Below are 15,886 nucleotides of genomic sequence, written 5' to 3' on the forward strand. Positions count from 1 at the left end.
TGTAGAGCCGGTTTGGTTCATATATTTTATAGAAGTCTATATATATTTTATCTACACGAATTACTAACTATATCATTAACAAAGGAAAGGAGCCATTTCAGGCACAACTGAACAAACCTGGGAGCCACCAATCTGCTCGCCCAAGCGGCTCCGCAGCGGCAGGCACAGCCTCAGGGAAGGCTCCCCCGGGCTTCCCCGGGCTACCCCACCCCGGAGCCGCTCGGGAGCCGCCCCGCCCGGGCCGTGTTTGCCTGGCCCCGCCCCGCAGCCGTGCCCAGGAAGCGGGAGCAGGAAGCTGCGGGCCGCGGGCATGGCGGGGAGCGGCCTGGCGGTGAGCGGGGAGCCCGCGGGCAGCGCATGGGCTGGAGCGGGGCTGAGAGCCGGCGCTGCCCGGGCCGGGGTATGCGGCCGCGGGCCTCTGGCAGGCGGCGTGGGAGGGGCCGGGGCGGCCGCGGTGCCGCCGGGATCTGGCGGGGGCTACCGGGAAGGATCCGTTCGTGTCGTGCCTTGCGTGTGCCTTGTCTGTTCCCTCGCGTCGGGTTTCTGGCTGCACGGGTGGCACTGTGATTGCCAAGTGCGTTTCAAACCCTGCCCCAAGGCCGTAGCTTGTGGTTTCTGGAATGGTAGCGGTGTTGTGAGTGAGGCTGCTGTGTCGGGAGCCAGCTCTGCAGGGTGCTGAACGCCTCTGTAATTTGTCCTAATGCACCTTAACCCCATCCCTGCTGTCATGCACAAATGAAAGGATGGGTCTCTTGCCAGGAGGCTTTACCTGTGCTTTGAATTAACATCTTCGTTTGTATTAACAGAACATACTATGCCCAGTGAGTGCTTCTGGTAAAGGGAGAGGTGTGTGTGGTGTGCAGCCGATAAATAATAATAGTTAATAATTGTTTTGTTAACTGCCAGTGTAAAAGCCATTGCCATGAGCCTCATCGACTTCATATGCACAGCAGCCACAGCGTCCATGAAGATAAAGGTCTCCCAGGCCCATATCCCATTGCTGAAGACCCCAGCACCTGTGGCATTGTCAAGGCTACACAGTAAGTACATGTTCTGAGTGTGCAGAGTGTTGAAATAGATGGGAGTGTCCTCAAATGTGAGCCAGGCTGGATATTTTTCCACAGGAAATGTTTTCAGTTTCATTTTCTTCCTGTAGAGGAAGAAGAAAAATAACTTACTGTTGCTGTTGTAAATAAAAACATTTTGAGCAACTTTGTTTAAGTAGAAAATTCTACTCATCAAGGCACAGCCCCACTCTTTTTACAATACTTCCATTGAATGCAATGTGGAATTTGCTCCAGTAGAAACTACTGGGTGATGCTTACTAAGATGTATTTTTTCTTTTGGATGCAACTGTCTCCAGACTGGAGAATACTGAAAAATGATAAGTAAATTGATTTTTTTTTCTTTCTCACTTAAGGTATGGAATGCTAGAGCGATGCAAAGAACTGGTAGAAGCAGGATATGATGTTCGACAACCAGACAAAGAAAATGTGACTCTTCTTCACTGGGCAGCAATAAACAACAGACAGGAGCTGGTAAAGTAAGCTGGGAGTCCTTGTGACAGTAACACAGTATATTCTGCCACTGTTGCCTATAATCACGTTGTTGCTTTTGTACTTAAAAACAAAGGAACGCACTGCCTGAGAAGAGAAGGGTACAATTCAAATTTTAATGCACTTACCTTAGTGAAAATGTCACTGAAATGTAAAGGTAGCCCGTTTCTTTATATGTGAACTCATGTAGTACATGAAATCATTAGATTTTTCTGCGTTTTTTTCTGTAACAAAGATGAAAGCTGATTTTAGAAGTACCTTGCTAATGACTCTATTTTTTCTTCAACATTTTCTTGAAGCAGCATTTTTTACTGCTAAACCACTTTTGTCCATTTGCTTCTCCAGTGATTTTTTTATTATGAGTCATTTACTCCTTTAGATATGTTATCTTTTGTATAATGTTTTGCTATTTTATTTTATCTGCTCCTGACCTTATTGTGCTGTTATTACACAGATATTACATTTCCAAAGGTGCGGTAGTGGATCAGCTTGGTGGAGATTTGAATTCTACACCCCTGCACTGGACGATCAGGTAGTGCTGCTTGCAACCCCTAACTGCAAATCTGTCGGTATTTAAAGCTGTGGTAGCGTTTTCTGAGATTCAGAGAACAAAGCTTCTCTGCTTGTCTGGAGAAAACATAACCTGAAGTAATTATTCTGGGAAAACTTCTCCGAGTGAAAAGTCTCCTGTTGGAAAATGAGTGCTTTCTTCTGGACTGTCAGTCTTTTGCCAGAGTCAGAGGTTTGGATGACTGCTCACAGGAGAAGTTACTGTAGAATAACCAATGTAGTCTAAATTAATGCTTCACCCTAGGCTCATTTATTAGGCTGCATGTATTTAATGTAATTTCCTAAATAAAGCTGTGAGAAGCTGAAATATTTTGTGGGATGCCTATGAGAATTAGTAAGGCAATGCTTTCATTAAAGTATCAATTTTTTTAATCATCATTAAATCATAGTTTCATTTCACATATTGTTGTAGACAAGGACACCTTCCGATGGTCATGTTATTGTTGAAATGTGGAGCAGATCCCAGTCTTATTGATGGGGAAGGATTCAGTAGCATTCATTTAGCAGTGCTATTCCAACACATGCCCATCATAGCCTACCTCATAGCAAAAGGCCAGGTATGTTTCTGATGCCCCAAATGTTGTTTTCTGCTTACGAGTAGCTGCCTGTGTATAGGAGACATTTCAGAATTAACTGGATTTTTTTTCCCTAGATGAAAACCAGTTATTTTATACCTATATTTATGTGCTAGAAGCACAGACAAACTTAGATATAATTTTTTTAATGCTCTTCCCTATTCCTGTCATCCCCCACATCCAGATTCACCTACATTTCAGCATGTTTAGGAGCGTTATTAAGGCTGTGTGGATTTGTGGTGCTGTGAAATAACCAATGGCTTTTAAATGTGGGAACAAAAAGCAGTGTATGATGTGTAGACATAATGAAGTATTTATGATTTGATTACAGCTTTGTAACTAATAATCTATGCAGTTTTCCATAAATTGAAGAATGTAGAACAGATGATCATATTAGGTCTGAATTTTCATTAGAAATTTCTGTGTTGTATCCATGGTAGTTGATATCTCTTAGCTTATATGTGAAATGAGCAGAATTGATGGCAAATGTAACAACATGTAAGTAAAAATGACAAGAGAGTTCTTATATGATCTAGACTGATTCTGAGAAACTATCTAGTGTTAGGATTTAAAAGTTTGCTAAGTTTATTTTCTTTCTCATTAAGTTCTCTTTAGGGAGAGTAACTGACTTCATTTACTGTAGGTGTAGTGGTGCAGGTGTAGTGGTGTATATCACAGGCTTAATAAAGTTGTTGGCTCACCTATATTCTACTAAAAATATCCATGTGAATAATTCTTTTAAGTAAATCTGCACTAATGTAATGATGGATGGAGGCAGAAAACAAGGAAACCTTTGTTGCGAAGAAGGAGGAAAATTTAGGTTAGATATTTAGGTATGTCTTGAGATACATAAACCTTCTTTGTTGTTTTAATAAACCTGTTCTATGTATTTTCGGTACATCTTTTATGTATATCCATTTACACAAGGAATACAGTTAACATTGCTTTACAAGGTCCTTCTTATTGATAGTATTTCTTTGCAAAGAGGACAAGAAGTACAGTTGACATAATTCACTTAAAAATATCCTTAGTGGAGTCTCTTCCTTAAAAATTTCCTTAAATGGAAACTGAGAATATTCTGAAAGGAATGATATGCAAGACTTGTAGAAGCAGGAAAAAATTTTAAATGAGTGTTGGCTTCTTGGCTGATACATTTTGATTTCTGTATTTTTTCTCTTCGTTAGTGAAGCTAAACCAGTTATATAGCCCCAAATTCCACTGTTTCCTGAAATCACTGGTAATCACTTGCTTGTTTATGTTTTTCTTATTCTTAGAACATAGACACAACAGACTTCAATGGGCAAACACCTTTAATGTTAACAGCACAAAAAGCCATTGGGTAAGTAGAGAATAACTGAAGAGGAGTCTATTGTACTCAAGAAGCAGTGAGGTGTTTTTCCTTACTTTTTTTTTTTTTTTTTTAACTGACATTCCTTTCCCTTCCATTTGTATGAAAATGTGAGGCGTTTCAAAGATCCAGAGTTGGGAATAGTTCATTGGATATAGCAAAGAAAGTGAAAAGAATTTCTAAAATAAGTTTAGGTTTGTGGCTGCATCATCTGCAGCCTTATTGTATTTTCTGCAAAATGGAAACAAATGAGTGTGGATGCAGTGAAACGCATTTAGAACTAATAAGATGGAGAGATACAAGCTATGGTGTTGTAGAAGATATCATCTGTGTTATGTACCTCATATTTGTTAAAATGGTACAGTAACATCATGTGGAGAAAAACTTCCAGGACAGGTGTGGAATTCTAAACATGGATCTACCATTGATGAGCTGGTTGTGAAAAGGCATTATATATCTGCTGTTGTTTCACAGATGGGAACTGTTGTTTTATAAAGTGTTCAAAAGTTTCATTTCCAGTCTAGATTATCTTCTCTTTGTTAACTCTTATTCTTTATTTTCATCTAGACCAGAACCCATGAAATTCCTCTTAAAGTTTAACCCCTCTCTCAATGCTGTAGACAATGTTCAAAAGAATACTGCACTGCATTGGGCAATAGCCTCAGGAAACACTAGTGCAGTGGATCTGTTGTTGGAAGCTGGTGCTAGCCTGGACATAAAAAATATTAAGGTAGGATTTCCTTTGTGATATTTTATCCCATGTAGCATGAATGTATGAAATGAATGTAAAGAAAAATCTCAGTCTTCTCCATGTTGGATGTAAATTGCGGCAGGGTTTGGCTAAGAGTAGGTGTTCATAGTCTTTCCCAAAAGGGAGTTAGTACCTTTCTTGAGGTGTGGCTTGGAGTATGAATGCAGAGGTTCTTTGCAACCTTTGTGTAATGAACAGCCAAGCCTTGTATTCACTGAACAGTAATTGTGTCCTTCACAGATTCTGCTCCCTCACCCCTTTTTGTTTCATTTTCTTGGTGTGTTTAATTAGTTTAATTTTGTCGGGGCCTTGTTTCATTTCTTTTTCATTTCTTCATTTAGCTATTTTCTACTTAATGACATTGTCATGAGGATTTGGGCTGATTTAAAAAAATACATTTCTTAGTGTCCAGTCAGACTCGTAAAGACTTCAAATTAAGTGAATGTCCTCCTCTGAAAGCTGGTGTTTGGCAATGCCTATTTGTACATTCAAAAGGTTATCACATATGAAAGGCTTCAGCTTAATATTTGTAGAAATTGATAGCATAAATGTTGAAAGTGTAGATTCCCATGACTATATAGATATGTTATTGGAAACAGTCCAACAGATAAACAACTGCAATCTATCTACAAGTATCAGTTTTCAGAGTGATGAAGCTCTGATTTAAGCATGTTAGCACTCTGAATTTAGCTTACCTTTACCTTAAAAAAATAATGGAGGGGGAGGTGGGGCTGGGAAGTAACTGCCCAGTTAATCTTATTTTAACTATATTAATTTGTTGTTTTTGTTAAAAATAAGAGTATTTATGTGTAAAGTAATAAATAAATAAATAACCCTCTTTGTTGTTAAAGGGAGAGAGACCTCTTGACATTGCTTATGAAAGTCAGAATCACTTCATGGTTTACATGATACAAGAGGAAGAAAAAATGAGAAACAGGAGAAATAACAGGTTACTGAAAATAGTAGAGAAATACGAGGTAATTTCCTGAGTAATAACTAATAGAAATAAAACCAGAGCATGCTGTGTTTAGAGTGACATGCAAATTAACTCTAACAAGAGTAATTTCAGAAATTGGGTGCACAAAATAGAATTCTGTAAAAGCACATTGGAGTGGTTTGGATGAGAGTTTTATGTCATAACTCACCCCTGTTTTTGATGTATTGATGTATCACCTTGTCCTATCTTATTGTCTTTCACCATTTGTCATTACATGAACTGAATACTTTTAAGTAAGACATACTTGAGTACTTTGTCATATTTTAACAATAATAATTTTAACAGCTGTTCCTGATGATAGCATCTTCCTTGTCATTCATGTGGGCCATTGGATACATCATGGACTTAAGCTCTGATTCTTGGCTTTTAAAAGGAGGTTTGCTTCTCAGCCTGCTATTTGTGATGTCTCTGTTTGTGAGGTTTGTGGCTTTTTCTCTCTGTTTATGGACTTACTTGTCAAAGACACTTTAAAAAGCATTTGATGCATAATTATTTTCAGAGTTTAGTTTCAGTTAATATAAAAGATTCCTCCTGAGAAACACACACTTGCACAGTGTGTGAAGAATTTAAACGCATGTACTTTTTAGAATGTATGACCATAATAATTGAATGTATTTAAGTGCACGCAATAATAGTTTCTTGTCACTGAAGGATTTGAAAAAAAAAAACCCAAACCCAGTCTGTTAGCTAATTTTATTATCATAGTGTTACTGATGGTCTGTATCTGGTGGATATTGAGACATCTGCTCAGAAATGTCCTTTATCATAACTTTTTCCTGCTATATTCTGTCACAAAATGAGTTTTAATGAGCCATCCCCTCACCTGCTCCCCAGACCTCCCAGTGTTATGTTGAGCTGTTTCTCACTTTTTCTGCCAAAGTCAGTGGTCACTGATATGGCAATGCTGTCTGTGTGCAAACAGACAGATATGGGACTTTTCAACCATCCCTACAGCACATCTCAGATATGTAATATTGTGATGGAACAGAGCACTCTTCCGTTTTATTTTTGCATTGTTTACCTCCTATATGTATGGATAAAGAATGCTTTTGAGTGACAGTTCTTGATTGCTTTGAGCAACTTGAAATAAACCATGTGCATGAAGTTTTACAGTTACAAACCAGATAATTTCTATTCTATGGATTTATGTTTCAATTATATTTTGAAAAATATTTATTCATTTTAATGTTCTTTCAGGCTACTCGTGGGGCTCAAGAATCTAAGATATCTTCCCACAGCATTTCTGCTAAGTTCAGTTTTTTGGATGTCCATGACCTGGTTTTTCTGGTTCCTGCCTGATATCCTTCATACTCAAGAAATGCAATTTTGCTTGGAGTTTCTTGTAAATCTAAACCTGGTTGTGTAAACTGTGATGAATAGTTCCAGATAATTCCATGTGAGTGTTAATGTCTCATAAAATTGGTTTAATTCCATTGGGAAGGGGCAAAGAGACTTTAAAGTTATACACAGACTAAAATTCTGTACATTCTTTTGTCTATAGATTTTTGTCTTCTTTATAACCTGATCTATTCCATATGTTACTGGAATATCAGAATGAAGATGTTATAAAACTAATGATTTCTGTTAGCATCTACACATCACTGTTTAATCTTCCTCACTGATACTGTTGCACAGTGATGTATTTTGTCATGTGGTATAACTGGGTAACACATATCTTAATAATAATACTGAAAGCATCTCTTCTTTCTAAAATGATAAGCATTTGGCAGTTGGTGGTATTCATGCTCCTGCCTTTAAAAACAACATCCTCTACCACTACCACCCTAAAAAAAAGAAGAAATATATTTGTGTTCCTGCAAAGTAGACTGTCCAGTCTCCTGTCTTTATTCACAGGTTACCTTGAATCTTTAGTAAACAGTGAATTAATTTCTACCTGACATTTACTTGCTTTGAAGAGGCTTCTCAGTGATGAGTACAAAAACATTTTGGTGCTTTGTGCTCTCTTTCCAGTGTCTTGCTCTTTTGTTACACAGTCAGCATCTGTTTATTGATAAAGTTGTGTGAAAAAGCCTTAGGAAGATATTTAGAACTGCAAATAATTTTGTACGAAAGCAGCTATAATGTATTACTACACAGTTGTAATTAATTTTTAATTCAGCCTTTAAATTACATTTTCTCTTGTACTGTTCCCAATTAAGATGTCCTTAATGGAATAATCAGGATTAACTTTGATGAACTGATCAAGTGTATTCCTGCTGGGGATTCACACGCATGCTTGTGTAAATGGAAATGGTGTTATTCATTTGTTGTGTAGGTTTAAGGTTTGTTTTATTAGTGCCATCTAAGTTAAAAGGAAAAGAAACTTCCAGTGGTAGCGATTTGAGTTGGACACTTTGCTGAAGATAGTGAGCATAGCAATATTCTTGAAGTACTAACCGTAGCTCGGTAAGATGGGCCAGTGGATAGTTTTCCATTTCACTGTCCAGCCCTTTTTCTCATGAGTGTGTTTTCCTTCTGGAGCTGGTCACAGATCTGGGTGTTTTAAAAATTTTTCAGGATTTTAGTTTTCAGTATTTGTGTGTCAGACTTCCTCTGGACTGTATGAAAATCCAGCCATTCTAACTAAAGATTTCTCTGAGCTCCAAAAAAACAATACCAGTGCAAATAGACCAGTATCCACAAGAAACACACCATCATTTTGACTTCTATAATTGCACCCTGCAACTGCATTGTAACAAACACAGCTGGTGTTTGTGCCAGTATTTCATAAGTTGATTTTAATTAGAGCTGCTTGCAGTTTTGTTATTTCATAAGACAAAACAACTTTGAGGTGGCCACCTTGGATTTTTTAAAATCATTTTCACTGGAGTTGATGAAGTCACTGAGGAGTCACTGGAGATGCCATCCAGACTGAGCTCTCTGTCTGGTCCTTGATGGCAGCAGCGACTGTTCTTTAGCAACCTGAGCTCTCAAGTTTGATGCATGACATTAGTTTGTATGAAACTAGTCCCAGTCTATATTCCTCTGTTGCTGTGTAAAGACAGTTAATCTTGACATGTTTTTGTTTTCAAGTCATCTGATACACAGATGGTTTTAGTTCATAGTGTAAAAATGCTGTTCCTAATGTCCCATTGCCTTCAGAATTGTATGGCAGTGTGTGCTTGGGCTTTTTTTTTGTGTGTGACAAAAATAGTTTCAGGATGACTTTCAATTACATTTTTCTGAATGAGTATATTTAGTTGCTTTTGGCTGAAATGAATGGGACAAGGTAAGACTGAATAAGAACCTGTTTGAGTTAGGGGTGGGTGCAGCAGCCAAATTAATCTCACAGCTGCCAGAAGCTTTATAGCTCTGCATGTCTGATACTGTTTAAATAAAGTACAAAAGCTTCAGAGGGGAAAAAAGAAATCGGATTTGTTTCATATCTCTGAAATATTCAAAGGCAGAAGTCTGGAGGACTATTAAGGAGGATGACATTGAGCCATATTGTGATGCAGGTTTATGCAGTTGTAAAAGTCTTCTTCAGCACTCAAACTGGACAGAATATTCCATTTCTCTGATAAGATGTCCTTGGCAGTACAGAGAGGATCCCACTGTAAAAGTGAAAGTAGTTTTTTCCTTCTTGTGTCTTGCTTGTAAAGTAGTATTAACTAATTTTAGAATATTTTGCTTGTTTGACAAATAGAAGTGTTATGAGTTACAAGAATATAGTCCTTAACCTGACTATCACATACCACAAATGTAATTCTTAAAATCGCAGTTATGTTCAGTATGATGGGTCTTCTCTATTATTTCTATAAAACCTGGAGTACTGATCCTGGATATATAAAGACTTCAGAAGAAGAAAGAAAAGAGGTAGGTGATTTTGTAAAAACAGATGGAAGGGCTGGTGTGGTGCAACATGTATCAGCCACTTCTAGTGGTTGTTTGTCATCATGTGCAGCTTTGTTAAACTGGAAAGCAGTGAAATATTCTTCCTTAAAGAGGTTTTAGCAATTTTGTTTAACAACACAGATCTTGGAGAATTTCTCCTTCTACTGCTTGTTTCCTTATCTTCCTTGTCCTGCTATAAATTCGTTGCCTCTATCTTCTCATTGAAATGTGAGCTTTGGCCAAAGATTCTACAGACCCACTGGTGTTATCTATGATATGAATCCACTTAGAACTTCACTTAGGAAAAATATAAGTTTTGCATGGTTTCTGCTTCAGTTGTCTATGTTAGAAGAAATAGTCACAGTGCTTTCCTATATATCATATCCTAGTAATTATTGAAATTTTATCACTTGCTTTGAGGATCTGTATAATGGTTTTGTTTTTGTGCTTGAACATCGTGCAACTCACATGCTATTTCCTAACTGTTTTATAGTAGCCAAAAGAAATCATGGGCAGACAGTCAGTAGTGAATTTAATGTCTGGTCTCCCCAACCTATGGGTTAAGGAAAGCATTTTCTTTGTGATCTCATGGCTCTCATTGAGGTTGTATTTCTTCCAATTGCCAGGGAGAATAAACTGCAGTTTTAACATATTGCCACAGGACTCATAAACATTGTGTCCTTGTATCCAAGGAGCAGGTTTCATCTCCCTGAAGTCTGGCTGACTATATGAGAGGTGCCATCTCATTTTAAGGAATATTTAATTCACATCATTTATTAATTTTGGCAACACAGAAATACTTTTCTGAGTAATCTTGGGTGGGTGAAGTCACATTAGTCTTGACTGGTTTGTTTTTTTCTTGTGCACCTCTTTAAATAGCAAGTTCTTATTCCTATTCATGCTTGGAACTTAAAATACTTACAAACTGCAAAAGTCCTAATGTAGAAATCTTCATAGCACCTATGGAAATGTTATCCAAATGCAAGCACAACATACTTTATCTTTCAGAACATTATAGCTCTTGCAGAAGCTGGTTGCTTGGACTTCAGAACATTTTGCACATCATGTCTTGTAAGTAGGGCTTTTGTACTTTTTTTTTTTGTGAACTTGCCTTCTACTCAATACTTTTGAGTAAAAAGCCATAAAAATCCTTTTTCCTAACTGCTTGTCATTAAAGTGTTACACAAGTAGTTTGTTATACATTGTTTAGATTTCTTTATTGATTTTATGGTGATAAGAGATGCTTTGAGATCCTTGGACTCTAATCTTAATTTTTAAAAATTCCATCTTTTTTTTAAATTAAGGTGTATGGTTCTCATCTATGTTCTGTGTTGTGAGGTCTATGACACAGTAATTATGCAAAATGTGGTGGTAACTGTAAGATGATGCCTTAGATTTTGAGCAAAGTAGATGCTTCTGCTGTGAGTGTGTTCTTTCCCTTCATTCTCAACTAGGTAAGGAAGCCTTTGAGATCTGTGCATTGCCTTGCTTGCCAAGCATGTGTAGCCAGATATGATCAGCATTCTTTGTGGACTGGACAGTGCATAGGTGAGTGTGTTGTTTTATGAAATTTGAAAATGCCACATATTTTAAAAGTTGCAGAGATAACATTTATCCCCTTAAAGTGAGAGCACACATGACGCAAGAATATCCTGTTGATGCTGAAGGACTCTGACAGGTGCCAGAGGGAAATTAGATGGAAGAGAGAAAAGCAAATAAGATTATTTAGGGGTTGTTGGAGTGGTCACCCTAAGAACACATACCATGCAATCTGTAACTCTTTCTCTGGAGAGAGAAGGAACAGGGATATGATTGAGACTTTAAAAAAGGAAAGAAAAAAATGAAGATGGTGGCTAAAGTGAATGCAGAATGTCATAGCAGAACTAGGGATTTAAAATGGGTAAAGGAAATATGTCTCCACATGGCAGGCAGGGAAATTTTGGAGCTTGCTGCTGTAAGGGTTTGCAGACACAGGCAATGTCAGCAGGTTCAGAAAGGGATTAGACAAACTTTTTTGGACAATCTGTCCAGGAGTAGATACTGAAAGAACCAGACAAGTGTGCACAGTCTGACATTTTGATGCAGTAGCTGTGGATGAGGAGAATGAAGTGCAGGAACTGGCTGGACTCGTGTGTCTTCCTGAACTTCCTTTGCCCCTTGTCACTGTTAGGGACAGTTCTGAGTGGAGCAGCTATACCACTAGGATAATCCTGCAGGGCATTTGCATCTTCTTCTGTTCTTCCCTCTCACCCTCTCTCTTATCCTTTCTGGCTTATTACTGGTGATGCTCAAGATAGGAAGGTGAGAGCTTCACATTTGTAACAATACATTTTTCACTTTTTTTTTTTGCCAACAGCTTTTTTCCTAGTGTTAAATGCTATTTTTTGTAATGTTTGCTATTTACAAGGTGCTGAGACATCCTTCTGATGTGTTGTCTCAAAGCTTTGAGCAGTAGCATTGTAATTTTTAAAAAAAATCTTCCTGTAACAATTTTTCTGACAGAGGTCTAGGGTTTTTTACGTGTATGTTTTCAATTCTGAAGCACACAAGGTCCAGCAAATTGAATAGCTTAGACTTCTCAGTATACGAGACAATTTTATTGTGGATGGGAGGGAGTTGTGGTTGCTTAATTAGGTCTCATCAGACTAAAACAGCTGAAGGCATGCTCTGAAGGAGAGACAAATCCTGGTTGACTTTATCACAACTAATTCTATTACATAAACTGGGATGGCTTACAGGACAAAGTTGAGAGAGAGATCAGCCTTGCCAAGCTATCTTGTGGATGGCAGAGGTTAAAATAAGAAATGGTTTTGACTCTAACTTTAGTAGAAATGCAAGTACTGCTGAATTTTAAAATGTCCAACTTAAGTTTTTTTTTTTTCCCCTGAATTTCAGGCATTGGGAACCATTATTACTACCTGTTGTTCCTGTTTTTCCTGACAATGACTGGTGTCTGGCTGCTTTATGGAACTCTTCAGTGTATGTATCCATGAATTTAGTTTTATTTAGCTTTCAAATCAATCTCTGTGTGGTCTTTATTTTTCAGCATTTAATTTCCAGCAAATGCAACCCGCACAAGTGATACCTTATTTCAGCAGTGATGTTACTGTGTAGCTTAAGTGAAAATGCATCCTCTCTGAGTCTTTGGTCAAATACCTGAGTCCATTTGTGTTGAGCAAGAACAAAGATGCTGCTGTAGTGGGATACTAATTGGAAAATGAAATAGCAGGAAGCAATTTTGTTAGAGAGGAAATAGGGAAGCCATGTGGCAGACGATCAGGTGACAGGTTCTAATCTGGCTCCCCTTTGCTGTAACAGAAAATAAGTTTGTAAATATATTATGGCAAAAGCTTGATTGATTTTATTTTAATTTGGAAATATCCATACTAAATGCAGAGATTTCTTTTTGGTTTTAAAGTAGTTTAATTCTGAAGAGAAAAAAGTATATTATCTCATTAATGAATCCGGACTCTTACTTTGTAAAATTAAAAAATTTATTGGAAAGGAGCGGAAAACCCTTATAATTTAGCTGCTGAGGATGAATTACTATAGCACCAACCTTTAAAAACAAAGATGTTTTTCTGTGGATCATGAACACAGAGTGTAAAGATTATGCAACTAGAATAGCAAGTACTCATGCATCTGTGTGGGTGCTTTTAGATGGTAGCAGGGTAAATGAAACATGGTATTTCTAGAGGATATTGCTATGTATTATTAATTTCATGCAAATAATCTTTCCTCAGCTCTTAAGGGCTTAAAACACAATTAACTGATTGTGTGTCTTGTCAGATTGGTCCAACCACTGTGCAGCAAATTTCCATCAAGATGGAGCATGGATGTACTTCACCCAGACAGTGTCCTGCTCTCCCTGGGTTTCCTACGTCTCCTCAGTAGCTTGTTTCCACACCCTGTGGGCCTCTGTGTGGCTCACTGTTCAGCTTTATCAGGTAATATTTTTCTTCAGTTTATGCTTCTTGTTAAATTAAAGCTCTTCCCTGGATGATTTGCTCCCATAAAAACTCTGTGCCTGCTCTCCCTGATTACTATCACAGCCAATGTGCTTCTCTTAAATCTCAGGGCAGACCTTGAAGTTTCACAGGTTCAGTTTGTGCACTCAGCATTTCTCTGTTGGAAGTAGAATCATTGTCTGCAAATCATTCCTATAACTGAGCTCTGGGTTTACTACTCAAAATTCCAAGCCTATAAAAAGTTTTATTTAAAGACAAGAAATCTATTTGACTAATAGAACTGGTATTAATGCCCCCAAAACTGCATGAAAGCTCAGTAACACAATTATTTCTGAGTTGAAAATTCTGTGGCAGAGCTCAGCCATGTGTCATTAGACTGTAGTAAATCCCACTGGTACTGTAAAAATAAATGACCTGGATTCTATCTTGTCAAATTTCTTGCTTATGTTTTTCTCAGAGAAAAGCTTGGCTATGCAAACAAAATTGAGAAGAGCTGTCTTAAAACATCTTGTTTAGCAGCTCTTAGGAAGGAGGTGTCTTTGCAATATGTGTTAAGCACACCGATCTATGCGCTCGTTTTACGTCTTGTTCAGTAAAAAAAACCCAAAAAACAAAAAGCCCCACAATTTTAGACATGTACTGCTAGATTTTTTCAGTGTTCAAGACAGTGGGATATCATGCTGGAAAAAGATAGGGAGGATATTTACAGTTTTACTACTGTGTTTCATACACAGTGATTTGAAAACTTAATGTCATTGTGGATCAAGGTATTTTTTTCTACCATTTTGTGTGGTAGAATGTAGACAAAAATCTGAGGAGATGGGTACTTAACTGTGATAGATCTTTTACTTCTGCAGACATCTGTGAAAGTACAGTCTTCACTGACATCCCAATTAAGCTTGCCTTCTCTGGAAGCTGGTTCTTGACAGGTTCTGTTTTAGCCCAAGTGACATTTAAAGACATACTTTTCAGTCATTAGTTATAGCGGTGGTTACTTATTTGTTAAATATGTCCAGGCTCTTCCCCCCTACTCCCTTCTTATTAGTATCTTTTGCTCAATAGGATTTTAATTTGTGATGTTCATGTTGTAACCATTACTTACGGGTTTTTTTTACAATCAGATTGTGTTCCTGGGGTTGACCTCGCATGAAAGAATGAATCTCCTGGTACAGAGAAAATCTTCTAAGCATCCTGCTTCACTCAGGAGGACTCCTTACAAGTGGGTATTAATGAATAGAGTGTTTTAAACATGTTATCTTTTCAGTACTGATTTGCTTCACTGCTTCATAAATGCAAAACCACTGTTTTTGGGGTGAGGGAGTGCTGTCCAAAAATTTGTTCATCAGTCTCTGTGTCTGTTGAGTAGGATCAGAAAGAGAATTAAGGTATGAACTGGTCCCTTTCTGACTTCTCCTGCAGTATTTAGTTCTATTAATCGAGAAATCGGTACCAAGGTTTCCCTATTTCCTCTCATTTGTTAATGTAAAATGTTTTGTAAAAGTTCAGCAGAGAAATAATGCTCAATTGAGAGCTCTTCTGTTTCTTCTACCTGAGCTGTCTGCCTTGACAGGTTAATATCTTAAGTACTGTCTCATGGTGAAGAAGATGCAGTCTTCTTTTCTTAGGTTTATGAATGCATATTCTTCTCTTTTTTCAGCCTTGGATGCTTCCAGAATCTTGCAGACTTTTTTCAGTGCAGTTGCTTTGGTATGTTCAAACCCAACTTAATTGACTGGACCAAGCAATACAAACTTTTTCATCTGGCAAAGGAGACAAATGTTCATTCTGTGTAAAATTTTGCTTAATTTCTAAGATGGTTGAGCAGAAAGCTAAATAAAACTAGATATTTTGTTAATTTCTTCAAATTATTCTTAAGCTGCTTGTTTTTATTTTTTATTATTGTTTCAAATATTGAACTTACCTACATAAGATACAGCAGATTTGTATATGGAACAGTCACTGTGTGTCTGTGTATGTATAGTTTGAGCTGAAACTATTTAAAATGTTACGTGAGGAGATGACACAAATATATATTTTTTAAAGGTAAGTTTTTGGGGCAGAATTTCAAAATTATGTTGGTGCCATTTGCTTTATTTTCTGGTAACAAAAGACAAATTTGAAAATTAAGATCAACATTCATGTTTAAAAATGTAATATTACAATGATATTGTAATTTTATTGCTTATGCTGTGAAAATCTCTATTAAGTCTTTGTATTTGAAGAGTTTACGTCTAATAAAATAGAGCTTTCATACTGGTAAGTGTATTTTTGGAGATGGAAATAGATT

The 15,886-nt window shown here is 37.4% G+C and overlaps 1 protein-coding gene across 7 annotated transcripts; it reads left to right on the forward strand.

The window, feature by feature from the left end:
- The first annotated feature begins 266 nt into the window (after window positions 1–266).
- Window positions 267–15,852, forward strand: ZDHHC13 (zinc finger DHHC-type palmitoyltransferase 13). 7 transcript variants are annotated; one of them, XM_039725099.1, is made up of 17 exons: window positions 267–331; window positions 907–1,040; window positions 1,421–1,543; window positions 2,011–2,088; window positions 2,539–2,683; window positions 3,976–4,040; window positions 4,617–4,779; window positions 5,652–5,777; window positions 6,083–6,216; window positions 6,995–7,095; window positions 9,489–9,613; window positions 10,640–10,702; window positions 11,086–11,179; window positions 12,527–12,610; window positions 13,421–13,578; window positions 14,721–14,818; window positions 15,257–15,852. In XM_039725099.1, exons 1-17 carry the CDS (start codon window positions 311–313, stop codon window positions 15,390–15,392), a joined length of 1,848 nt encoding a protein of 615 aa, XP_039581033.1. In that variant the 5' UTR covers window positions 267–310; the 3' UTR covers window positions 15,393–15,852. The 7 variants fall into 7 exon arrangements, with proteins under 7 accessions (XP_039581033.1, XP_039581038.1, XP_039581030.1 ...); XM_039725104.1 differs by having other exon boundaries at window positions 270–331; window positions 951–1,040; XM_039725096.1 differs by having other exon boundaries at window positions 272–400.
- The last annotated feature ends 34 nt before the right edge of the window (window positions 15,853–15,886 follow it).

Source organism: Passer montanus, unplaced genomic scaffold, assembly GCF_014805655.1.
Source record: "Passer montanus isolate IOZ18808 unplaced genomic scaffold, ASM1480565v1 scaffold54, whole genome shotgun sequence".
Classification (NCBI taxonomy): Eukaryota; Metazoa; Chordata; class Aves; order Passeriformes; family Passeridae; genus Passer; species Passer montanus.